This window comes from Cyprinus carpio, chromosome A14 (assembly GCF_018340385.1).
Source record: "Cyprinus carpio isolate SPL01 chromosome A14, ASM1834038v1, whole genome shotgun sequence".
Classification (NCBI taxonomy): Eukaryota; Metazoa; Chordata; class Actinopteri; order Cypriniformes; family Cyprinidae; genus Cyprinus; species Cyprinus carpio.
Window position 1 is genome coordinate 10,278,446 of NC_056585.1, and position 27,560 is coordinate 10,306,005.

General features: G+C 35.1%; 1 protein-coding gene across 2 annotated transcripts in view; it reads right to left on the minus strand.

Moving 5' to 3' along the window:
• Positions 1 to 27,560, minus strand: part of LOC109101972 (dedicator of cytokinesis protein 2) — a 92,836-nt gene that overhangs the window by 62,035 nt on the left and 3,241 nt on the right. Inside the window, exons 3-24 of one of the 2 annotated variants that reach the window (XM_042769863.1) lie at positions 24,172 to 24,212; positions 23,996 to 24,051; positions 23,820 to 23,916; positions 21,833 to 21,981; positions 20,229 to 20,364; positions 18,245 to 18,402; positions 18,079 to 18,160; positions 17,182 to 17,317; positions 17,025 to 17,100; positions 15,794 to 15,870; positions 15,131 to 15,381; positions 14,934 to 15,032; positions 14,027 to 14,099; positions 13,068 to 13,171; positions 11,685 to 11,871; positions 10,411 to 10,508; positions 10,227 to 10,316; positions 9,109 to 9,209; positions 8,732 to 8,866; positions 3,429 to 3,537; positions 2,331 to 2,401; positions 1,383 to 1,489 (exon numbers count right to left, since the gene is read on the minus strand). In XM_042769863.1, coding sequence (XP_042625797.1) covers positions 1,383 to 1,489; positions 2,331 to 2,401; positions 3,429 to 3,537; positions 8,732 to 8,866; positions 9,109 to 9,209; positions 10,227 to 10,316; positions 10,411 to 10,508; positions 11,685 to 11,871; positions 13,068 to 13,171; positions 14,027 to 14,099; positions 14,934 to 15,032; positions 15,131 to 15,381; positions 15,794 to 15,870; positions 17,025 to 17,100; positions 17,182 to 17,317; positions 18,079 to 18,160; positions 18,245 to 18,402; positions 20,229 to 20,364; positions 21,833 to 21,981; positions 23,820 to 23,916; positions 23,996 to 24,051; positions 24,172 to 24,212 — 2,433 coding nt within the window. Of the gene's footprint in view, positions 1 to 1,382; positions 1,490 to 2,330; positions 2,402 to 3,428; positions 3,538 to 8,731; positions 8,867 to 9,108; positions 9,210 to 10,226; positions 10,317 to 10,410; positions 10,509 to 11,684; positions 11,872 to 13,067; positions 13,172 to 14,026; positions 14,100 to 14,933; positions 15,033 to 15,130; positions 15,382 to 15,793; positions 15,871 to 17,024; positions 17,101 to 17,181; positions 17,318 to 18,078; positions 18,161 to 18,244; positions 18,403 to 20,228; positions 20,365 to 21,832; positions 21,982 to 23,804; positions 23,917 to 23,995; positions 24,052 to 24,171; positions 24,213 to 27,560 lie in introns of both variants that reach the window. The other variant, XM_042769862.1, reaches the window with a different exon arrangement.

Below are 27,560 nucleotides of genomic sequence, written 5' to 3' on the forward strand. Positions count from 1 at the left end.
ATTTTATTATGAATTCAAGCGAAGGTTAACACTTTAGCTTAAATGAGTCTAGATGATGAATCTGTCTATCATTACCCATTATCACACACACACACACACACACACACAACACAATCCATCACCACTCTCATGAGCAAAACCATCAGACTCTTTAATAAAACACACACACACACCACCCATCTGCATCTCATCGAAGTTCACAAGCGTGCATGCACACCCACACACCATTCATCACATTATAGCATCTAGTTAACAGGCCGTTTGGCAGGAGCAGGCCAGAGGCTATCATATAAACCCAGAGAGAGAAAGAGCAGAGGAAAACATACAGTGTAAAATAACAAATCAATAAGGAAGGAAAGGAAAGGAAAGGAAAGGAAAGGAAAGGAAAGGAAAGGAAAGGAAAGGAAAGGAAAGGAAAGGAAAGGAAAGGAAAGGAAAGGAAAGGAAAGGAAAGGAAAGGAAAGGAAAGGAAAGGAAAGGAAAGGAAAGGAAAGGAAAGGAAAGGAAAGGGGAAGTCATGGCCTAATGGTTAGAGAGTTTGATTCCTAACCCTAAGGTTTGGGTTTGAATCTTGGGCCGGCAATACCATGATTGAGGTGCCCTTGAGCAAGGGACCGAACCCCCAACTGCTCCCCGGGTGCTGCATCATAAATGAAAATGAAAGTGATGAGACATAAAGCCAAGCATGGTGACCCATACTCGGAATTCGTGCTCTGCTTTAAACCCATCCAAAGTGCACACACACAGCAGTATACACACATACAGCAGTGAACACACACCCGGAGCAGTGGGCAGCCATTTATACTGTGGCGCCCAGGGAGCAGTTGGGGGTTCGGTGCCTTGCTCAAGGGCACCTCAGTATCATGGTATTGAGGGTGGAGAGAGCGCTGCCTACTGCTCCGGGTGTGTGTTCACTGCTGTGTGTGTGCACTTTGGTTTGGTTTGGTTTGGTTAAGGAAAGTTTGGTTTTGGGTTTGGTTTGGTTTGGTTTGGTTTGGAAAGGAAAGGAAAGGAAAGGAAAGGAAAGGAAAGGAAAGGAAAGGAAAGGAAAGGAAAGGAAAGGAAAGGAAAGGAAAGGAAAAGGAATAAAATAATCCTACAACAGTAAATGCCTGATTTATTCATGCTGCAATGCATGTGCTGGGAACTCAAAAAACCTTAATGTTTCAGCAGTATTGTTCAGTTTTGAAAATCTTTGTTCAGATAACTGTGTTTAACTAGTTTGGGACAACATTTAAGAGAATTATGATGATCGAACATGGGCTTTTAATGTAGTTTCAGTAATTCACATTTCTTAGTATTTATGACTCAAAATGTTGCTTTTTTTACTGAGTAACTTCAGGTTCAAATGGGGGAAAGACTTTTATGAGCGTGTGTTTTACCTTGTCTGTGGAAGAGTTTGCTGCCCACTATTTCTGTCATGGATGCCACTTTCTGTTTCTGTAGTTTATCCGGAGGAATGCAGATGAAGAAATCATACAACAGCTTACTGCACACAGACAGACATAAAAGTACATGGCATAAAAAAAAGTAAATGGGATTGATTTTGAATTCATGTTGACATGAAATTGTAAAAGAGCTTTAATTTATGCACTTAATGTCTAATTGGAAATCAGTTTTGTGGTATTTTGAAAGTCATCTAATCAGTTTTTGCACAACAGTACTGTATTTCTGTAGTAACTCTTTATCCATAGTCTTTAATAAAAGATAAAAATAAACAGCAGAAATGTATCCATAAATAAATGCCGAGGCTGCTGTGGGCAGAGAAAGTGACCTGTGTTTTACTGATTGAGTCTGAACACCAGCGGGGTCTTTGAGAAACTACTGTATCATATCGACCTTCACGGAGCCGCTACAATCGCCTGTGTTTTGTGTACTGTGATGAATTGGATGCCACTTGAACCTAAACACACACACACTCCACAATCTAACTAGATAAAAACACTCAAACTAAACTATCCATATGAGAGAAACTCACTCCACTGTTTCTCAAACGCATTAAAAACTCAAGTCGAGACATCAGACATCTGCCTCAGTTAACCGCATGAGCAGCTAAACTAGTTAAAGTCACATTACAGTTATAATAGCATTAGCTTTTGAGTAGATCAGGTAAATGTAGGAGGACAAGTGCATTAAAGACCATCAGCTTCAGAGTGAAGGAGAGCCTGTGTGTTTGTGGTGATTGATTGCTGCAGTTAGTGACATCACAAACTTGATGTTAGACATTAAAGTGTCATCAAGCACTTGTAGAAACTGTTGCTGTAAGTACATCAGTACAGCCCAGAGAGATCAGGTGTGTTTTTGAGATTTTAGGCTCTTCTGAGACTCACCTGAGGAGTTTAGCATCGAACACGGTCTCCACATCTTGCAGGACTGTGGGTAAATACTTCAGAGCGGCCACCTATACACACACATTCATATAAAACTTGATGCATTAAGACAAGGTTTTGCAAAAGCAACACAAAAGTCACTATAGCCAGCAGCGATTAAATTTATGAACAGTGCATGACATGGAAGAAAGATTTGTTTAAAAAAAAAAAAAAAAAAAAAAAAAAAATATTAATATATATATATATATATATATATATATATATATATATATATATATAATATATATATATATATATATATATAACATATATATATATATATAAACATAATAACTTAATAAAACATTTTTTTTTTAAATCATATATAAAATATTTGAAATAATTAGATAATAATTAGTACTTTTTATATAATTTAGAAAACTATGAATAATTTATAAATAATTTATAATTTAAAATAATAATCATTGTAAAATAATTTATATATTTTGTATTATTTAATGTAATATTTAATATACATACAAATCAAAATAGATCATTTATATATTTATATTATATATAAAATATATGTAAATAATATATACATAGTATATATTTGTAAATATTTGTATATTTGTATATATTTATTTAATATATGTTTGTATATTTCATAGCTATAAGTTTATAAAATATAACATTATAATTAATATGCATGTTTTATATATAACTAATTAATATAAATATAATATAAAATTATTTATATTATATAATCACGTGTATATGTGCATAATATATACACACACATATACACACTTGTGCATATATATAGAAATAGATTTATACTATAAATTATTACATTATGTGAAAAAATTAATTATGTGAAACAAATTGTTAAAACACAAATATGTGATATGATGTGAAATGAAGAATTATTTCAGATTCTACACTATCACTAACAAAAACAAACAAATCTAAACACTTACAATTTTAATCCTACTCACCTATACCTAATAGCTAAGTTTACCTTGTAAACTCTTAATGTGAGAATTATGTACATTTAAACGGAATTAAACTTAGTAATAAGTAATCATGTGTATAGTAGTATGGTTCTAGTATTCATACCTGCTGCAGTAATGTAGTGGTGTAGTCACTTTTCATCAAGTTATTGATTGACTCAAATAAACTTTTCAGAGATTCTTCAAACTCTGCCTGTTCCTTCCCTTCGTACAGTCTAATGAGAGAGAAAGAACAATACATTTATTGTTTTACGTTTCACACATTCACACGCTTATGTATACATAAAATGATTTTATCAAATAAACTACACTAAACAGTATGACGCTTCTATTTCTAGCCACTTTATTTTCCTCTGTTTATGTTTTTATAACTTTTTTTTTTTTTTACATTTTGTTAAACAAAATAAATATAAGAAATGCTTCTTTGGAAACAACCTGAAATAAGTTAAAGTTTTTCTTTAATAAATAAAAAGGGCATTAATTCAAAAAGGTGTTAAATAATGTTGTGCAAAAACCACATAATGGACAAAATATTAATTTGCTTGTGAAAAAAAAAATAAAAAATTAAAGTGGCGTTCACACATGATAATGCATGAAGAAACATGTCAGAGAATGCATTTGATTCATGCATTAGTAACCATTCATGCCATTCCTGATATGATGCATAAAGACAAGGTTTTGCAAAAGCAACACAGAAGTCACTATAACCAGCAGCGATTAAATGTATGAACAGTGCATGACATGGAAGAGAGATTTAACTGCTTGAGGCTTTATAGCAATGCATCTGGCCAGGACAATAAAGACGGGGATGAGTCTAGAAAGTTTGTGCATCGCTTATGACATTGTTTTACACTAAAGTCAATGTAAGAGCTTCCAGATGCTGACAGATGCTGAGGATTGTGACAGTGACTTTGACTGAAACTTCAATCGCATTTTACACACAGCCCAAAGATTTCTCTCTTTCTGTCTCTCTGCGCTTCTTTCATGGTGTTTTCATCCATCTCTCTCTCTCTCTTTCTCTCTGGTTTATCTCTTTGTCAAGAGTAACTCGGCACAGATGTTATAGTCGGTGGGGTTTCTGAGGGTGGAGATTATGCTGTAACACATGACAGTATTTACTGTGGTACCGCTGAAGAACAGACGTGATTACTGAAGCATTGTTCCTCTAATCCACATGAGAGCCACAGTTAATACGCCACCTCTGACCTCACACAATAACACACACACACTACCATAAACTCACACACGCTCACAAAACAAAGTTGCATATATACTGACATTGAGACAAACAGATGTGCATTTCCTAGAATCAATAAATCTACCCAAAAACGCACATGCACATGCAAATTCACTTTTAAAATCAGGGCTGAATGCAATATAAACATCAAATCTGACTGGTTCTGAAATGCTGGTTAGGCTGCAGTTATTTTAGTTTTGAGATCACAAGCTGCTTTGTATATTTCATTAATTTAAAAGCACATTTGTATGTACATTACATTTAAGTGAAAATAAACAGTAAAACCGAACTAAAACTGAAATAAAAATTAAACCGAAAGAGTAATATAAAAAAAAAAAACTAAAAAAAAATGGAAAAAAAGAAATCACATAAAAGTAAATTTAGAATTGAAAATATATTTTTATATAAAGCATATCAATATTTTAGAAACATAAATAGTATTATTTTAGTTTTGAAAGCACAAGCTGATTTGATGTAACAGCCAAAAGTTGTTTGAAAATATAATAAATAAAAATGTAATTAACCAAATGACATGCACATAAACAAATCAAATATTTTATCCGTTAAACAAATCAAATATTTTATCCTTTTTTTAGCATTTATGTATGTATGTATTTAATTATTAATTTTATTTAATTGTATTGCATTTTATTTTATTAAATTTTATTTTTTTAATTGTTAGCCTTACTTCAACTCATGACACCCAGTTTGAGAAAGCCTGCACTAGTGGAAGGACTACATGAATCAGTTTGATTCAGATGATTCAAATGTTTTTAATGAACATTTTGATCCATAAAACAAAGCTTATTTAATAAATCTGGCTGATATAATCTTTCAACACAAAAAATAAAATAAAATAAAATAAAATAAAATAAAATAAAATAAAATAAAATAAAATAAAATAAATAAAAATAACAATTGAAGCGGAAGAGCAGATACTATAATCTATGCGAAGGAACTAAAATGACTGTTTTAAAGCATCTGTTTTTTTATTAGTATTTAAAATCATTCTAGAGGAAAAGGTCCCCAAATTCAAGCTAAATAATAAAGATTTCTTGAACAATTTGGGGTAATTTTCCCATTCATTTTCTCTTTAATTTAAAGAATAGGATATTTAGGATATTTAATTTAAAGAATTTATTAAATTTCCAGAGTGTGCACCGAACACAGGCATTCTCACACCCACATGGTGAAAAGTCTCTTCTCTCTGGGAATATAACATCTGCGGTTTAATCTGGATGTATCAGAGAGTTATTTTAAAAGCATAGAGCAATGACGCTTTCCATCAAACTCCATTAACAGAGTGAAGCGCCTCCTGCCGGGACTGAATCCAGAGCAAAAACACTCCTGCTGAGAGCCTTCGGACTAATAAACACTGAAAAATGACCCGGCCGTGATGGGCCTGCATTTCTAAAGATTTTAGTATGCATCAGCGTACTGCAGTAAACAGACTAGTTAATATGAGCGAGAGCGAAATTTAAGCCAAATTCAAAAGATTTTTTTTTTTTAAATAAATAAATAAATAAATATTATTTAAATGTGTTTTTTTCAATGTAAATATTAAATACTAATAAAATGGATTAAAATTGCATTAATAAAATGAACACAATGCAATGTGCTAGATTTGACTTCTATGGTACCATTTTTCCTTTGACTCAATCTGATCAGATAACTGGAGGATAACTGGACACCACTTGCTGAATTAAATGCAATGAGGGCATTTGACAATTCAGGTTGAAATGTTACATACTGCATACTCTCTGCATTTCTAGATATGTTAGCATGCATTGACATACTGCAATAAAAAAGACTAGGTAATATGAGAGAGAAAGCTTAGGAAGGAAGGAAGGGAGGGAGGGAGGAAGGAAGGAAATATTTTAAGCCAAATTAAAATTAAAAATAGATAATTTAAATTTAAAATCTAAAAATAAATAAGCAAATAAATACTTTGCATAAATAAAATTAAGTTAATTGTGGTGTGCAATCGAAGCATTCATTGTCATCGAATGCTGCTTGCAGTGTGACTGATCTGTGACTCTCTCTTGTCGGTCATTACTGCAACCACACACACACAGACACTCATTAAGATTCATTTAGCAGCTGTTTTGGCATCAATGACTATTAGGCAAATTAATGATGCAGTCAGCTGCTGCACAAGCTTGATGGCTAAACACACTGTACAACACACACACAGAGAGTTTGTGAATGGCAGATGCTTCTAGCATCACAATTTAGTATGTAGTTGTGTTGAAAAGCATGCCAGAACATTCAAAAACCAAACGCAAGTGCACAAAAGACATTATAATGGGCATTAGAGTAAATTACTACTGTACTTCTACAGTCAGTATTCTCTGTCAGCTCAACTAACTCAACAGCGGAGCAACAAACTGAAGAGAATCTTGCTGAGCAAGTTAAAGTTAGTCAAACAGCTGACATGTTTAAATCAGCTACACACTTTAAAGGAATAGTTCACCCAAAAACTGCTGAAATGTACTCACAACCCACAGTCCATCCAAGATGTACAGTAGATGAGTTTGTTTCTTCATAATAGATTTGTAATAGATTCTGAGAAATGTAGCATTACATCACTTGCTCACCAATGGAGCCTCTGCAGTGAATGGGTGCCGTCAGAATGACAGTCCAAACAGCTGATAAAAACAGTAGAACTAGAACAGTGCTATACAAGTAATCAACACGACTCCAGTCCATCAGTTATGTGAAGTGAAAAGCTGTGTGTTTGTAAGAAACAAATCTGTCATTGAGATTCAAACCATCACTTCAGGGCAAAATCCATAATCCATAATTTAGCTTCCTCCAGTGAAAAAGTCCATCCTCTGTTGTCCTTTCACATCAAAATTCACCTACCTATTTGTTTAAAACCATTTTTCACCATTTTTGCTTTTATTTTTCATAGGACTGTGTTTAGACAGGAAGCAAAGAGGGAGAGAGAGAGAGAGAGAGAGAGAGAGAGAGAGAGAGAGAGAGAGAGAGAGAGAGAGGATGGGACTGGGAAAGGTTTTGCGAGCTGGGACTCGAACTCAGGACCCCCTAAGCGCAATGGTGCTATTGGCAATGATAGACTCTTATTCTGACGGCACCCATTCACTGCAGAGGATCGGTTGGTGAGCAAGTGACATACAGTAAAGTGATGTCTCTCCAGATCTGTTCAGATAAAGAAACCAACACATCGACATCTTGGATGGCCTGAGGGTGAGTACATTTCCAAAAAATTTTCATTTAAGTATATAAGGGGATGCGCAATTGGCCAAGCTCTGTTGTGTGTGTGTTTGCATACTTGACTATGTAACTGTCAGAGGAACAGCACTGGCAGCGTGAATGAGCATCAGCTACAGTCTGTGTTTCTGCAGTGCTGCTCGATGATGGCATCTGGGGGCCCCACAGGCAGAGTCATAAATCACAGACAGACACGGGCCCTTAATGACCGTCAGGCAGAGCTGTTACACTCCTCGACAAAACAATGCAGACAGAACGTGCTGCAGGCGGCCAGAGGACCCTGTCAAAAACCCTAAAGAGCTGACCGCGCTGCCTTAAAAATGTCCGCTTGAATCTCAGCCCAGAGCATTTCCTTGTGTTTTGTGTTTTGTTTTGTTTTCAGCCCACGTTCAGATGAATGAACAGTCTCAGAATAGAGGATTAGTATACTACTCAAAACAACTCTTTCAAATAGTTTTTTGTGGTTTTAAGAACATGTCTAGCTCATGATGAAATGATAAATATTTTGCGTTAAAAAAAAGTGTCTATCCCACAATGCAGTGCATTAGATTCGACCTTCCAGAGTGTCATAAATGAAAATATGATTTGTAATTGGCAGTTTTGATTGAACAGTCAGAAAATATTACATATAATGTGACTAAAAATCCTAATAAAAATGCATAATAACACAATAAGTGAATGCCAAAGTAATGTGACAATGTAGTCGGAACACAACCAAAATGAGCAACGAGCAGTCCATGAGAAAACTGACCAATCAAATGATTGATGCAAAGGTCACATGACACTATATCTCTTTCCTATAGTCTTCATTATGTCATTTTTCAGGCAGGTTTTCATATTTTCATTTTTCAGGGGGTCTGTGTGTCCCTTTGGGTGTTTCTGATTCAGCTGTGAACGTTCATAATTTCTTAATTTCAGAATCAATCACACAAACTTACTGAGAGTAGAGCATCCGGGAGCGGACGATGAATTTGAAGATGTACTCAAGGGCTTTGAGTGTCCTCAGGATGGGTTCACAGGCCTCCCCTCGACTGGACACGTCCAGATACGTCTTCAGCACAGACATCAGCTTTCTACAGTACACAGAAAGAGAGAGAGTTGGTGTGTGTAGTTCTCTAAATAACTAGACAAAATAAAGACTCCGCACAAAAATCAACCAGAACAACTACTAACAGGCCAAATTACATCACCATGATAATTAATTCACTCCTGTTTCTGCTGATTATTGACTGATATTCATGTACATTTGAGACTCACACACACAAACATACTGACATCTAGTGTTCAGAAACACAATGAAGAACGTTTGACCTACTTGTAAGCCAGTGTGGCGCTGAAGTGTTGTTTGATATAGGCCTCCAACACAGTGTTGAAATGCTGAAACTTTCTGTCGGCGATCAGACCAATAATATAGATCTGAAAGAGAGACTGTATTTATAACAGTGGCTCTCAACCAGGAGCACAGGATAAATCTGCTGATAAATTGCAAAATCATCCTGTAATTACAAATTACTGGAAAAGTAATGTAAATTAAGTGGTCATAAAGGGTGTAAAAACTGGTGAACATTCATTTCTTGAAGCTTTTGGAATTAGATATATATATATTAACATTTTTTTTTATTTATGTTGATTTGATAGCACAGTTTGTGCACAGACTAGGAACCAATTTTAATAAAAAATGTATTATATAATAATAATAATGATGAATATATATATATATATATATATATATATATATATATATATATATATATATATATATATATATATATATATATAGATTTATTTTAATATATTGGCATTACTATTTGCTAAAAATAAAAATTATAAAAAAAAAACAAACACTGAATTCAGGTAGCTTTTTCATCATAGCAAATTCAATACCAGAAATGTCAAATATTTTCTTGGACAGTGTGGGACCTTGTTAACAAAAATGCTGAGAATCACTGAATTATAATTTGCATAATGCATCATTTTGTGTTTAAAACTGAATAAGATATACACCTATTGCATCTTGCTGTTATCTTTTATTGTTTTATATTCTCCTGGTTTATAATTTTGGGACTCAAATCTGTTACCAGAACTGAGCTAAATAGGACAAAACCTCCCTATGGGGATATCTGGGGAAGTGCTCATTTGAAGAAAAAAAAAAAAAAAAGGATTCATAAGATAGTAAATAATGTTTTTTAAGGTTTCTATCGGGGTAATTTTAATTAGCTTCATATAAACACAACTGAAGTGTCTGACATGGCCCCAGTTAGCTACTGACATCAATGGTTCTACAAAAAATCCATGGAATCTTTCCATTTCACAAAAGGTTCTATGTTATTCACACTAGGGAAAAAAAAAATAGTTATTTTAAGTACTGTTCACTAAAATGTTCTTTAGGGAACCAAACATCAAAAACATCATTTTGGAAGTTATTTTGCTTACCAAAGCGTCAAAAACCAAAATATCATAATCATCAGTCTGAGAATGTTCCATCATGATGTTGAACAGGGCGTCCAAGGTGTCCTGCAGGAACTACACACACACACACACACACACACACACACACACATAAACAAACATGCATACTGAACTACGGATGCTCATGTATAATTTCAGTGCAACACACCTTCACGACCTCCTCCCCGTCAATGAGTTTGAGCTCCTGTAGGTTTTGTTTCAGCATTTCAGGACGAGTTCTCCACTTCAGCAGACCCAACAAACCCACTGAGAGACAGACAGACAGACAGAGACAGTGTGTCCTCAACTGACTCTTAATTACCATGTATTCATGAATCTATTTATTTCACGTGGTGAATATGTCCGTGTGTGGGTTCGTTAGAGTTGCATTGTGATGGATGTTTCTGGAAGATTCATTAGCATGATTAACGGGGTTTCTCAAGAACAGCTGTTACAGCACACCTGCATCTGTGTGTGTGTCCTTAAAGGGGCTTTGAGATAAAAGTCATTTAACAATAACACACACAAAAAAATACAAAAACAACTGAAATATTTAGATTTAACCCTACAGTACCATCAAGGGTTACTCCACCCCAAAATGAAAATTTTGTCATTATTCACTTACCCCCATGTCGTTTCAAACCCCTAAAAGTTTCGTTCGTCTTTTGTTTTGGATGAAAACCGGTAGCCTTCCCACTAACCCACAAACAAACAACAAAATCAAACTCCAAAAAACCATAAAAGAAATAAACACAACATCACAACATCACATCTACAACCAGTCGCAAAACTGTAACGTTATGAAGTGACGATAATACTTTTTGTATGCGAAGAAAACAAAAATAATGACTTTATTCAACAGTTTTGTCTCCTTTTAAATTTAAATTAAATTAAATTAAATTAAAAAATTTTAGTAAGCAAGCAGCTTACGCTCTTCTGTGTCTGTGTCGGTTTTCATCCAAAATATCTTAAATTGTGTTTCGAAGACGAACAAAGCTTTTATGGGTTTGGGGGTAAGTGATTAATGACAAAATTTTAATTTACTATTTCATATGTCAGGCTTTACAGGGTTAATATATAAATATTTAAACTGACTACATTTACTTTCTTAACAATAACACAATACTGATCTCATTGTGAGTCAGCAAACATTACCTGAAAAAAATTGTTTTGTCTTGCACTCTTTTATCAGAATGCAATAACCTGCTTTCCTCTGAAATTACTTTCATTTTCGGCAGATGTCATCGAGACCTCTTATTTTTCAGCCTCCTGTCATGAGGAGACACTTTTCATCACCTAATGTATAAAATGTCACCCTACATGTTTTTCCTCTCTGAATATCCTTTCTCACTTGGAGATTCATTGCATTACAGAAGTGAAATGGACTGTGAATGTCGTCTCATTTCAACTATAAATGCTACATGAGACTCTTTTCACACACACCGTTCTGCGTGAGTTTGGTGGAGCAGACAAGCGTTGAGATGATGAATGTGTCTCTGGAGTTGACAGACAGGCCGCCGACACTGCTGGAGCTGCGCATCAGCGTCCCCCCCTTGTGGCTGTCAGAGTGACTGCGCCCGGACGGCAGAGATAGATACGAGCTGACATCCTCCATGCGCTTACTGTCACCCTGCAGAAAGACACAAAAGATATGCAGGATGTCCATATCTATTTGTGAATGTGTGAATTAACTGATTAGCTTACCTGTCGTCCACCATATTATCAGACATAAAGTCTACACTGCAATTGATTTTCTTACTCTGTATTTTTGCCTTGTTTTGCAGTATAAATATCTAAACATGCTTAAAACAAGATAAAATTACTCGCAAAACAAAATGACTTAAGATATTAAGTTATAAACTTCTTTCCTAAAAAAAATATATATATATATATATATATATATATATATATATATATATATATATATATATATATATATATATATATGTGTGTGTGTGTGTGTGTGTTTGAAACAAGACAAAATATATTAATGTGGCACAAAAATAAACTTAATTTAAAGAAAAATATAAATATATTTTGTTATACTATCTTTTGTTTTCCCACTGACAGACTTTTTTATTTTCTTGTTTTAAGAATAAACTCACCTGATTTTTTACATTTTTCTAAAAACAAGACTTAATATCCTAATGTCTGTCATTTTCCCTTGCCAGTAAATATATCTTGATTTAAAAATATTTAGATATTTGTGCTGAAAAAGTAAATAATTTTTTGCAGTGTTTGGAAGATCTTTGTATTGGTTAGTTTTAAACTTAATTTTAAAGAGTGTAAAACCTAAAGAACATTCATGTTTTGTTTTGTTTTTTCTTTATTACATTCAAGTAATTTCTTTATGTTTTTTAAGTTTCTTATTTTATTTATTTTCATATTTTTATAACAGTTTGGAGAGAACTAGAGAAGAGAACTAACAATTGTGTTCACTTATAAATATATAAGTGTAATATATGAGGTAAATATAGTAAATATATTAATATTAATATATGGTAAATATGAGGTTTGTGCTGCTGTGCTTTTAAAATTTTAATGTGTAAATGATAATTGGTAAACGTCATATTGGTTGTAAATATTATTATTTGAGGCTTCTCTCTTTTAACTTAATCCTAATTTAACTTAATTAATTAAGAATTCTTAAATGGCTTAATGCTGACTCACAGTCTTCAAATTTTTTAATCTACCGCATCTTTTAACTAAAATAATTGTTTAAAAATAAATGGCAGATAAAAATGCTTTGCAATGTCACAATGTCACTCAAAAAACCCATGTAAAAATATTATTAAATCTATTTCTACTTATTTCTGGCCTTCTGACCTTAAAGACGGTGAGCTCATGTATGCCATCTCTCATAACGGTCCCGTCTTCCTTCATCAGACGCACAAACGCCATCGCAAAGTTCTTTTCACTCTTGTCCTTCGCTGCACAACACAAATTACACATTATATTCATATCTGAATTCCTTTCCACTAACATCCAGCATCATATTTGGTAGTATATGACAGACTGGATATCAAATGACTAAATGACAGTTCCATGGCTTTAAATTTAAGCTATAATTTAATAGCTTTCAGCTCATCTCTATGCTAGTGCACATAAAACAAAAATGCTGATGACTCATGATGCTCAGATGATTTTGTCCGGTCACATGCTTTCTAGAAGGAGGGCTTAGAAACAAACATGTTTTTTTTCCATCAGCTGAACTCTGGATCTGATTTAATTATTATTTTATTTTATTATTATTATTTTTTTAGATTGGGCCAGAATCCCAGTCTGCATACATCTACAGCAGGGGTCGGCAACCTACGGCACGCGTGCCAACAGTGGCACATACTCCGCTGCACATACTAGGCACTTCAAATCAAAGCCTCAGCGGTCTAACAGCGCTCGTCAATGTCAAATTGACTGAGATGGCCAATCAAATCAAAGTAGGCGGGGTTTACTGTTGACAGACGCAGAGCGCAAAGCGTCAGTTTAACGTTAAAGAAAGCGAGGTAAGATGAAGCTGCAAATCATTTAATATTAGTCAACTTTTAACGATAAGTTTACAATAAAATGTGAAATGACTGACAGCTATATCCAGTGACACAAACTACTCTATTTTTTTTTCTCAAATATGGCCATTTTGAGATCGAGAGAGAGAGAAATATGTATAAATTGGCAAAATGGTCAGCCTGAGACACACTATTTTATTCTGTCTGCTCACTGGTGTCTTGACATATTTTCAAAAAACTGTAGTTCATGAGTACAGGAGACACTAAAGCTGCTAAACTTACACTCCTGTGAGGATCGATGACGGAACATGAAGCGCAGGTGGATTCTGGGCATCTCCTCCAGAGGTATCGCCACCTACAGGCCGGAGGAAAACATTACTACATACAGACTGAAAACTGGGCCTGATTCAAAAGGATTAGACTCAACATCAAATGATCTGCTTTCAAAATGCATGTTCCTGGTCTAATTGTGAACAATTAATAAGCTCTTATTATGGTGCTTTTATTTTCAAATGCTCTCCTCTAAATCACCTGACTCTATAAATGTATAATGGATGGATAAAATTGTTACATGCATAAAATATATGGACAAAATCAAGTTTTTTTTTTTTTTTTGTTAAACATCATGTTTCACCTTAAAAATATGCAAAATGTTGGAAGAAAAATAAGCTGTCAGGGCTGTTTGACATGTACACGCACAGAAGTAGTGCTCAAGCACCTTTTTTATATGGCCTCTGGCTAGATAAGTGCTCTTTTTCAAAGACATTTATTTTTCCTTTTTATTCTATATTTTAGTTTGGCCCGTGGCATCAGTTCTCAAAGAGTGTGCCCGACAACTGACAAGCAATTTTAAATGAATTGGGTGAGATATTGATTCAATTATTCATAAAGACAGTGGTCACTTGTCGCTTTCATTTATTAACACTTGCTGCCACCTATTGGTGATTCTAATTGATTGATTTTAATCACTTTAATGTACTTGAATTGTGCACCAAACACTAGGAATATATAAGTACCAGATCGGGTCTCGGTATCAGCAGATACTCAATATTCAATGATACATACATACACGTACATACACACACACACACACACATACAGTATATACATATATACATGAAGATGGATTTTGTTGATACTAATTCACTGACTGATTGGTATTATGCTCAATGTCTCACACACTTCTTACCTTAATAGTTTCCATCCAGCGAGGTTGTTTGATCTGGTAGTAAATGACTGACCTGTATTCATTTACAGGCTGATCTCCAGCACCCAGACAGATTGAGTTCTGTACAATAACACAATAGAGCTGTCAATCAACACAGAAAGCCCAATCCCAGTGAGATCAGGCTGACCTTTGGCCTCACGGTCAGGGGTCACACTCACCGGCACAACCTTCCCCTCCTCGTCACACACCAGCATAATGACCTCCACGTTCTTCTGTGTGGTTTTGTTGTACTTGTCGAAGTCTCCGGAGTGCAGCGTGAGGTAGATGTCATTGCGGATGTCACCCGGCATGATGATCTCAGGAAAACCCAGTTTTCGCGCAACCACAGTACTCCGGTCCACCAGGTGAGGATATTCCTTTCGTATCTGGACGATGTCTCCCACTAGAGCTTTCATGGTGACCCACAGACCTGACATGGTGTTTAATGTTTTATATTAGTTTCACCATCAGGATCATGACAGGAATGTAAGGAATTTCTCTATAATAAAATGTATGTGCCTAGACATATACAATGATTTCTAAATATTCTTTATAGAAGCATATGAATAATTGTAGGTGCATATGGTGGATGAATGAGGTAAAATAACACCGTAAATTAAGTTTTAACTGTTTTTGTTCATCCTTTACCCTTCGTCTCATTCTCTAATGTCTGTTTTAATCATAAAGCTCTCATCACTCAGCCACTCTGTTCTGCTGTATTGTGTCTCTGTGTGTGAGTGTGGGCAGACGGGATTATGGGTCCAGCAAGTATTAAAGCATTAGTGGAGGAAGCGGTGATGCTGTGCTGTCATTTGAGCACAGATAACCACTCTGAGCCGTACCTTGACCTCCGCTGTCACCTCGCGATGTTGTTACTTTGTTGAGGAGAGTGTGAAGAAAGTCATTCTCAGCTATAACCCTACAAACACACACACACAGAGAAACAGAGAAAAAAGTAATAAAACAAATTACTTTAAATATTAACATGAATAAATATTATGCATTTATTTAATGGTTACATTTACATTTAGATATATATATATATAGAGAGAGAGAGAGAGAGAGAGAGAATAAATTTGACTTTTTTAATGCCATATTTATGACTTTTTAATCTCATAATTTGAGATGAAATTTCCCTTGTATCATAAATTATCTATCTATCTATCTATCTATCTATCTATCTATCTATCTATCTATCTATCTATCTGTCTGTCTGTCTGTCTGTCTGTCTGTCTGTCTATCTATCTATCTATCTATCTGTCTATCTATCTATCTATCTATCTGTCTGTCTATCTATCTATCTATCTATCTATCTCTGACTATCTATCTATCTATCTATCTATCTATCATCTATCTATCTATCTATCTATCTATCTATCTATCTATCTATCTATCTATCTATCTATCTATCTATCTATCTATCTATCTATCTATCTATCTATCTATCTACAGTATCTACATATATATACACGTTATTAGAATTATAAACAAGATACTTTCAAAATGTCAAATGATATAAGACAAACATGTACATAATATATACAAACACACACACACACACACACACACACACACACACACACACACACACACGCACCATACAGGAAATAATTAAATGAAGTCTGAATATAGAAGTAAATCAGAATATATTTTTATAAATCTGAATATACAGAAGTAAATCAGAATTTATAGTTGTAAGTGAATCAGAATATAAACATAAAAATCGTAGTATGTAAATGTAAATCATGAATAGCCTATATATAACAATATACAGTTATAATTTGTATCTTTATATTCTTTATATTCTTATATATATAGAATTCAGAATTCAGAATTGGTACTGGTACTATTGTTTAAAGGGCTAAAATCAGGTCTTGTGTGTTCTGTGACAGATGAGCTTGGCTGTGGTGCATTAAATTAATCAAAAAGATATCAAAAGGATATCAAATCAATCAAAATCCAATTAAAACAACAATGTGAGGGTGAGCAAACGATCAGAGAACCTCCGTGTTTAGTTGAACTATTGCTTAAAGATACATGGATGAACAGAAGATGAGAAGAGGAGAAACTTACGGGTGAAATGGAATGAAATATTGTTTCTCTTCGTCACATTCTGTCTTTCCTTTGATGATGTCGCTGATGTCCATCACTGCCAGTAAGCACAGATATATCAGCTATGTGTCTGTATGCTACATGCAGATCAAATGAGAACATTCACACTGAGATTTACCAGCGACACCAAACGGCCTCCGCAGGCCCGTCGTCCATTTCTTATGATTAGCATCTTTCATATCCATACGGCCCACACGCACAATCTGACAGATCAGATAGATCTTCTCTCTGCCCAGGTCTTTATTCCCCAGATCCTTTAGAGAGAAAGAAAAAAAAGTCCTTAGGACAGGGCTATTCAATTAAAGGTCCAAGAGGTCCGGTCTCTATATTTCCTTGCCAGTGGAGGTCCGGACAATACACACACACACACACATATATATAGTTATACCCCTTGAGGAATATGCTAAATGTTAATAATTTTCACAAAAAAAAAAAAAAAAAAAACAATGAGGGATCAAGAAAACTGCATGTTATTTTTTTATTTAGTACTGTCTTGAATAAGCTATATCACATAACGGATGTTTATATTTACTCCACAAGTCAAAATAATAACTGAATTTATAAAAATGACCCCATTCAAAAGTTTACATACCCTTAAATCTTAATACTGGGTGTCATTTCCTGGATGATCAACAATTGTTTTTATGTTTTGTGTTAGCTGTTCATGAGTCCCTTGTTTGTCCTGAACAGTTAAACTGCCCAACAGTTAAAATGCATGCGTTTTTTTCCTATTTAACACTGTCATAGAACAGATCAGATTTGTGTCACATATGAGCAAAAAATCAGAATTGGGTCACATTTAACTGGCAGTGTAAACGAGGCCGAAGTCATTATGTCATCTGACTTTTTATGTAATAATTTTTAATTAAAAAGACAAAATGATGAGATAAACAGTCATATATAGCATAAAAAAGTCAAATTTATGACATGAAAAGTCATAATTATGAGATAAAAAAAAAAACAAAACAAAAAACAAGACAGACTGACTGACGAGTGAAATCTGTAACTGACTTACTGTAAAGACCACCTTCAGACTGTTGAGCATCTCAATGTCCTTGGGCAAACCTTTATCTCCCCATCGGACCAAATAATTCTCACTGCACAGACAGACAGAGACAGTGTTTGATTTATGACAAACTCCTCTTAGACTGATCATTAAAGAGTGTGTCGGTGAGACGCACCTGATGTTGGTCTGCTTGTTAGGGTCGTAAAGAGACATGAAGAGCTCCGAATCCTCACCGATACGACACACAAAGTTACGCACAAAGACATACAGGCTGTGAGTGGGAGAAGACTGGATCCGTGCGGATACTCCGGAATGATCCATCTGAACATTGGACTATACAGAGCAGAACAGAAGAGATGGGAGCTGATGTTAAACAGAGTTTAAATGAACTGAAAAACACCTGACTGGTGTTCACCTGTGTAAAACTCACTACCACCATAATCAAATGCTGGGTTGCTAATGTGTTCTGAGTGGCTACTAAGATGTTGCTGTGTGGTTGAAAGTGAATCAGGGTGGTTCTTAGGGCATTATTATGCAGTTGCTAAGCTATTCTGAGTGGTTGTTGTGGTACATTATGCAGTTACTAGGTTCCAAAGTGTTGCCAAGTGGTTTCTAGGGAGTCTGGGTGATTGCAAGAATGTTCTGGCTGATTGCCAAGGTGTTGCCAAGTGGTTTCTAGGGTGTCTAGGTGGTTGCTGGGGAGTGTGGGTAATTGTTAAGGTGTTCTGAGTGGTTGCCAAAGCCTCAACAAGTGGTTTCTAAGCTGTCTGGGTGGTTGCTGTGGTATATTATGCAGTTGCTAGGGAGTCTGGGCGATTGCTAGGGTGTTCTGGGTGGTTGCCAAGGTGTTACCAAGTTGTTTCAATGGTTTTTTGGGTGGTTGCTAGGGAATTCATATGCAGTTGCTAGGGTGTCATGGTAGTCACTAGGATGCTCTGTGTGGTTGCCAAGTCATTATTATACAGCTGTTGGGAGCCCGAGCAGTTGGTTGCGAATGTGTTTTGTATGTTGTCGCTAGGCTGTTCTTGGAGGTTGCTAGGGCATATTATGAATTTGGTAATGTGTCTGCATGGTTGCTAGGGTGTCTAGATGCTAGTTAGGCTGTTTTGTGTGGTCGTGAAGATGTTGCTAAGTGGTTGCTAGGGCATTATTATGCAGCTGCTGGGGTGTCTGGATGATTTTTAGGGTGTTCTAGATGGGTGCTAAGGCATTGCTAAATGGTTTCTAGGATGTTTGAGTGGTTGCTATGGCATTATTATGCAGTTACTAGGGTGTCTGAGTTGTTTCAAAGTTGTGGCAAAGAGGTTACCAGTGTATTATTATGCAGTTGTAAGAGTGTCTCTGTGATTGCTATGGTGTTCTTGGTGGTTGCTAGAACATTATTATGCAATTGCTGCTAGGGTTTCTAGGCGATTACTAGGGAATCATTATTCAGTTGCTAGGGTGTCCTAGTGGTTGCGAAGGCATTATTATTCAGCTGTTGAGTGTCTAGTTATTTGTGAAGGTGTTAATAAGTGGTTGCTAGGGCAAACTGTGGAGTTGGTAGGGTGTCTGAGTGGTTGCTAGGCTGTCTAGATCAGGGTCTCCAAATTTGGGCTTGGAGGGCTGGTGTCCTGCAGTGTTTAGCTCCATTTTGCCTCAACACACCTGCCTGGAAGTTTCTAGTATGCCTAGCATTGTTAAGTGGTTTCTAGGATGTCTGGGTGGTTGCTAAGGAATTGCAAAGTGGTCGCTTGGGCATTATTGTTGTTTTGCTAGGGTGTCTGGGTGGTTGCTAAGGCATTATTTTGCAGTTGCTAGGGTGTGTGGCTGGTTGCAATGGCGTTGCTAAGTGGTTGCTAGGGCATTAGTATGCAGATCCTAGGGGGTTCTGGGTGATGAATTATTTAAATGAAGTTGATCCATCTCAGGTGAAGTCATTAAGTTACTCCAGTGGGGTTACAGGAGGATATTCAGCATGAATTCACAGCAGAGCCAGACCAAAGGAAGGCAAAGCTATGGGAGTTCATTGATTTCATTTGTTCAGTCATCCCAAACATCTACAAATGTCTCATTAAAACTATAAACTCGCTTTCTGATGCTTGAACATGCAAGAAGCTCCTTGTGGTTTCATTCTCAGGGCTCTTCTGCAAACCATTAAATGAAAGTGAAATGAAAACCTGTTCTTCTTTAATGCGCTCTGTGATCTTGGCTGTAGCGTCCTCGTGTGCTCTGAAGAGGCTGATGACGCTCGCGTGCTCTGGGTCCAGAATATTCCCATCGGTGTCCCGTACCACCACATCCAGCTCCAAGATCCTGGAGGCAGAATAACGCTTAATTTGACTGTTTGGACTCCCACACGCATCTAATTCACATGATAATTCAGTGCACACACACAGATCCTTGAAATGATCTGACAGATGTGCTCTTGCCCGGAGCGTCCCAAGATGCACCTTAGACGTGACTTCCTACATTTCAAGATTCATTCTTGCACATCACAGAAAACAACATCGCAGCAGAAGCCCATTACTGACATGGATTTACACATATTTTTTTGCTGTTTTCACATGATCATTACTCTCAAGAAGTAATTTGTCAGTTTAATAAATTACTAAAAAGTATTCTGTTATTTTATTTTATCATTTTAATATTATTTAAATTTTTAGTCACTTTCTTATGCGAGTTCGTAATTTTAATTGTTTTTTTTTTTTGTTGTTGTTGTTGTTTTTAAAATATTACAAATTTATTTGTATTGCAGATTTAGTTTAAATTATAGTTTGTTCTTATTTTCAGGGAATAAATTTAGTGCTTTATTTTAGCACTAGTTAGTCCCTTAGTTTTACATTTTTCATCTGTATCTTATTTAATTTCAGTTTTATTTCAACAAAATGTTTTAAGTATTTAGTTAACGATCATAACCCTGGGATAGTATATTCAAAATATTGAAATGTTTGTATTTGTATCAAATATTTGTATAATGTCAATAGGCAAAATCTTACATTACGATATAAGTAATTTTATTTTATGACAAACAATATATATCAAAATAAAAATAATTTTTGCAGGAACTAAGGTTGTTACAATGCCTAAAGTGTTAGATAATTTTAGAAATTTCACAATTCTCTATATTAATTTCATATCACAACAAAAACTAATACTAGTCCAGCTAATTTAAGTTCTCAAGCTTGTCGAAGACAATTAAACATTCAGTAATGAAATAAGAATAAATAAACTAATAACAAGAAACAGCACAAGAAAATACAACAACAAAAACAAAATGACATCAAAAGCACTGTAAGTATTTTCTTTCCCAAATGTTTACACTGAAGACACCAATATTGGATATATAAATCATTATCTTGAGAAAACAGTAAGTAACTTGTAATCAAGTGACCAAGAAATAGATCTGAATCCATGACTAATGGTGAGGGAGTTTTTCCTCAGTAATTCATTAACGTTCAGGTGTCAGAAAGACATTTTTATCCCCTTCAGGTTTGTTAATTAATTCCTTAATGTTAATGTACAAATTAACTAATCCATTAACAACAGAGCAAATCACTGAAGTTCTGCAGAGGAATTACACCAGCTGACTGGATCATATTATTCTCTGCTTTATCAGATGTGTGTTGGTACAATGATGATATCAGATGATAATACCATAGTACTGTATGATTACATTCATATACTAAGAATTAGGATATGAATGTATGCATGCTTTATATTACCATAGTAAAAAGTACACACAGACACGGACTCAAGTGGAACAGACACTTGAAATACGTACTTATTTCCGTAGTCAATCTTTGAGGTGACTTTCTTATTGAGCTCCTTGAACTCGTCACTCGGCAGCGTCCCGGACAGGAGCTGTGAACGCCACTCCATCAGATCCCACATCAGCCGCTGCACCTGACTGAAACGCTCCTTCTTACTGGACTGATGGAAAAAAAGACTAGCACTGATTGATCAGAAGTTCAGGTCATGCACATTTAATATTATTATAAAGTTTTTATTGTGGATGTTTTACTTGCAAGACTTTATACAACAGTATGTATAATTCACAGATTTATGCTATTAATTTAAGATTTAAACATTTCATATATATATATATTAGGCCTGGGTTTTGACATAAATTTCACAATTTGATTCAATTCTCATTCACAAGCTTTCGATTCGATTCCGTTCCAATTCGATTCGATTCGATTCAGTATCGATTATTTAGGATATATAGCCTATCAGGTACAGTACTTGTCATATTTTCTCAAAGAAAAAAACTCTCAACTAATGCTGTAAAATATACATGAGAGTCCTTTGGTACTACATTACTGTAATATTGAAGGTTAAAACTGACCTACTGTATTTTTTAGCTGTAACAACTGTTAAAATTAGTTTTTAAAATAATAAAGCTACAATTACATTATAATATTTCTACTTCGATTAGTTTTTTTTTTTTTTTTTTAATATAAAAATTTTAATGGTGGCTGTCATAAAAAAAATAATGGATTATGCAAACATAAATTAAACATAAGAACAGTAAATATTATAATGAATACATTTTATATGGTGCATATATTTAGCAAAATACCCCTCTTTACAGTTTATTTTTCTACCTGACTAATGAGTTCATGGTTACCGAATATGTTTGTTTCAAATGTGACGTTATGTGACATTGTTTACAATATTGACGTATTTGCACGGCTGAAAAACTGATTGAGCGATAACACGAGACAGTATACAGATTGTAAAGTTGTACTCTTTCTTTTAACTTACCTTCGGATGTTTAGTCGTGTTTATTTTGTGCTGAAACTGGTATTAATGTGGAGGAGATAATAAGTTCACGCGCTGCTGCAGCGTGTTGAATTGAGGTGCTACAGCGATCTGTCACTCCAGGTTAAACAGTGCTAAAACGGCATTTATTGTTTGAATACTGCAATACAATGGACTTAAATTGAAACCTGAGACTTTGTTTCATATTAAAAGCACCAAAGCACAATGATTATTGCGATTTATTGGATGGGAAGTGCCCTTCAATGTTCCGTCCATTAAGTTAACTGAAAACAGGCTACACTTATCCATCCTTGGGATTTAAGAATCGATATTGTTCCGTAAAAAAGAGAATCGATTAATATCAAGATATCGATATTTTTTACCCAGCCCTAATATATATATATATATATATATATATATATATATATATATATATATATATATATATATATATATATATATATATATATATATATGCTATAAATTTTATATAAATTTTAAGTTTTCAAAAAAACAAACATTTTGTTCTGAGGAATGGTTCACAATAAGACCAGGAAGTAAACTTTGTCACTTCTGATTTCATTTTGACTTTAAACATCGTCCTTGTTGTCACTTCACACTGAGAATGAAAGGTCATTTGTGGGATATAGTATGTCACGTACTGCATGTGCTTCATGCTCTACAATGCACATTCTGTCAGGCCATGCAATTCAGAAAACTCCCATACTGAGCACAGTAGGCATATTGCAAAAGTAATATCACTACACTCTTAAAAATAAAGGTTCCAAAAAGAGTTTTTATCCACTTTTGGTTCCCCAACAAACCTTTCAGTAAGCACTTCATAAAATAACTATTTATTTCTCAGTGTGAAGAACATTTTTAAAATCTAAAGAACCTTTTGTGGAATGGAAAGATTCCAAGGTTCTTCATGGAACCACAGATGCCAATAAAGAACCTTTATTTTTAAGAGCGTAGTACAGTATCCCACTCACATCTAAACGTCTCACCACATAGAGCTGTTTCCAAATGCTGCCCCATTCTCTCAGTGTGGTGGTCACCTCCTTCACCAGCGGCATCTCAGCAGACGTTATGATCTCCTCATCTCTGCAGAAGGAAACAGAGAGAGGGTCAGAGGATGGATGGATTGACGGATGGATGGACTGATGGATGAACAGAAACTCACCCTCTTTTTTCGACGATGACTTCCTTTAATTCTATAAAGCTTGCAGGAAATGCTCCTTAAATAGGGAACAAAGTAAATCAGCAAACAGGTGGGAGAGGAACTTCAGGTCAGATATTCAGGAAAAAAAAACATTCTGCTCTTGTACAGACACCAAAAACCAAAAGCCATTTACTCACTTTTTTCTCTTTGTCCTTGATCACGTAACCTTTAAACCATCCTGAAACAATAACAGACTGGTTTAGATTTCAGGCAATTTAGGAGAATATTTCTGTTGCTCAAACAGCATTTAAAAAAAAAATTTTCTTACTTAGTGTTTTTGTTTTGTTTTACAGTACGAATATCAAAATGTTCTTAAATCAAGACATTTACTTGCTAAACAAGATGACTTTAAGATATCAAGAATTGTTTTCTGAAAAATGTATAAAAATTCAATGAGTTCATGCAGTGGCGGACTGGCCATCTGGAGCACCGGGAGTTTTCCCGGTGGGCCGCTGTACAATGTGGGCCGACCCATTGCGTAAATATAAAGAATGAATTATAGTAATTGTACGTAGCCTTGCTATATCCCGCCATCGGCCCAGACGAATTGCCCGAGCAGCCCACTCGAATCAAACATTCTAATTAATTTAGCGTGCTTTGGCTCAGTGCAGCGGCTCAAAAGCCCTCGTCAATGGCAAAATGTTTGAAATAGCAAATAAAATTGCAGAAGGCGGGATTTACTGTACAAATACTGAGCTGCACTGCATTTAAAGTCCGCGTGAACCGGAAGTTGCTGCCGACTTTAATTCAGTGTAGTGACGTATTTCCAGCTGAAACGGAATATTGAATAGAGGGCGTGGTTTTATGTTTGTGCTCCTCCTCTCTGTCTCTCACTCATAGCAATCTAATGGCTGGAGGGGTGTGTCAAACTGATGTCATCAGAAAAGGAATGCCATTCCAGAGCGAAAGTAAATGTTCAGATTTTGATTAAAGATTACGAAGACAAACAATTATATTTAGTGGATTAACTTGCACAGATTAATTGTTTACATCAAGACTAGCAATGTGCGCTAGTAAAGTATATAAAGTCAAATTTGATTTCATGGGGACTTTAAATGCGAGCTAAGGTAAGATGTAAGCAGCTGAATAGAGAGATGATTCAGCAATATTTGCCAACTGTTTACGATAAAAATAAATAAAAAAAAAAAAAAAAAAAAAAAAAAAAAGACATAATTTGCAGGGGTGCAAATACTGGCCTTTTCGAATTCCTCAGATATTAATGTCATTTACGTTATTTGCCACAATGTAGGATAAACATTGTAACCAAGCAGTTTTCAGCAGACATAGCCTAACAATGTTTGTAGGTAGCCTACTCTTCCGTAATTTCACGTGTCAAGAAAATGTTTCAAAAAACTATAAAATATCATTCTCAGTCTTGCTCCGGAACACTGTAAATCTGAAGACTTTCCCTTTCAAGTGCCGTGATTAAGAAAGTGATATTTTTCTATTAAAGATAATGTCAATGTTTTAATGGTTTAATGTTTAAATTTAATTTATTTCCGTGATCAAAGCTGAATTTTCTGCATCATAACTTGAGTCTTTAGTGTTGATCCTTCAGAAATCATTCTAATATGTTGATTTGCTGCTTAATTATTATCAATTATTATTTGTAATTGATTATTAATAATGGTTCTTTTTATTATCAATACTGAAAACTGTTTTTGCTTCTTAATATTTTTGTGGAAAGCTTTGATCACAGGAATACATATTCTTTTACTATTTGCATATAAACCAGCTATTTTAAATTGTAACTTTATATATTTCACAGTATTACTGTTTACTGTATTTTTCACCATCATAAATTTTGTATACTCTTTTCCAAAATTTGAACTTTATTCTATAAAATGACAGGAGATGTCAAGCAACTGAAAAGCACAATAAAACCTATGAAGGTAAAATGGCGTCAAAAAGATTTGCATACGCAGGGTATATTTGTGGAATTGTACATAAGACTGAAAAAGTGAAAGTGAAAGTGAAGTGACATACAGCCAAGTATGGTGACCCATACTCAGAATTTGTGCTCTGCATTTAACCCATCCAAAGTGCACACACACACAGCAGTGAACACACACACACACACACACACACACACATACACCCAGAGCAGTGGGCAGCCATTTATGCTGCGGCACCCGGGGAGCAGTTGGGGGTTTGGTGTCTTGCTCAAGGGTACCTCAGTCGTGGTATTGCTGACCCGAGACTCAAACCCACAACCTTTGGGTTAGGAGTCAAACTCTCTAACCACTAGGCTACGACTTCCCCGCTTTTTTTATTTTTTTAAAGAAAAAATATGTAAGCATAAATTACATTTTCATGCATACTTTGTAAAGGTGTAAATCATGTTTCAAGCATAAGAAAAAAATGATTTGCAGCATTTTACTGTTACTCGTAAGTGCAATTCAAGTATTGTGAAACTGCAGCTCCATGCTAAAGCAAAATAAATATGATCTGCATGCTTCTGACTTCCATTTTTTTTTTTTTTTTTTTGCAGTGAAAAAACAGTGAACAGTGATTTGCAAGCAAAAACAACAGTTTAAAGAACTGCAAAATGGAATGACTGCATAGAACCAATCTGTATGTGTAAAAAAACAAACTGTTGCAAATGTCTAAATGACTTGTTGTGCATGTGGGGCAAAAAGTTCCCGAAATAAACCAATATGTACAGCTCCGTCTTTCTTTTCTCTGAGCTTACAATTTTGGCACGATTTTCTCACTAACTGAGTTCTACAAGTGTGAGGGGAAGGGCGGGTCCACCTTCTTCTTATAGCCAATCAAATCAGCCTCTCGCTGACTCTCCATTTACTCTTATCTGATTGGTTCAATAAAAACATCATACGCCAAGACATTCATCTTCATTTAGTTCAGGATCGTTCTTGCTGCCGGAATAGTACTTTCAACATACAGTACACATACAGTGAAAGAATAAATAAAAAAAACAACTTAGCCATGGCTCATTCTGTTCTTGTTGAGTCCTCGGTAATCCTCGGCAAACTTCGACAGTTGGTTGAACCGGCACGATCGGTTCTTTTTGAGTTGGACATGCTACTCCGGCTGTGCGTACTGCGTCATCAACCAGGAACTAAAGTTCGATTCAGTTTGATTTGTGAACCAGCTCGACCGGTTACTTCCTGAGAACCGGCTCAAAAGAACGATTCGTTCAAGAACCGAACATCACTAATACAGATTGGTTCTATGCAGTCAATCCGTTTAAACTTTTTTTTTTTTCGCTTGCAAATTACCGTTCACAGGCTTGCAGTGCTTTTTACCATCTTTTGGCGAAAAAAACGTGCCAAAAGTGTAAGCGTGGAAAAATGGAAGTTAGAAGCATGCAGATCATATTTATTTTTGTTAGCATGAAGCTGCAGTTTCACAATACATGAATTACACTTACGAGTAACAGTAAAATGCTGCAAATCATTTTTTCTTATGCTTGAAACGTGATTTACACATTTAAAAAGCTTCTCTTGCACATGCAGTTTTTATTCACGCTTACAGTCTTATGTACACTTCCACAAATATTACCCTG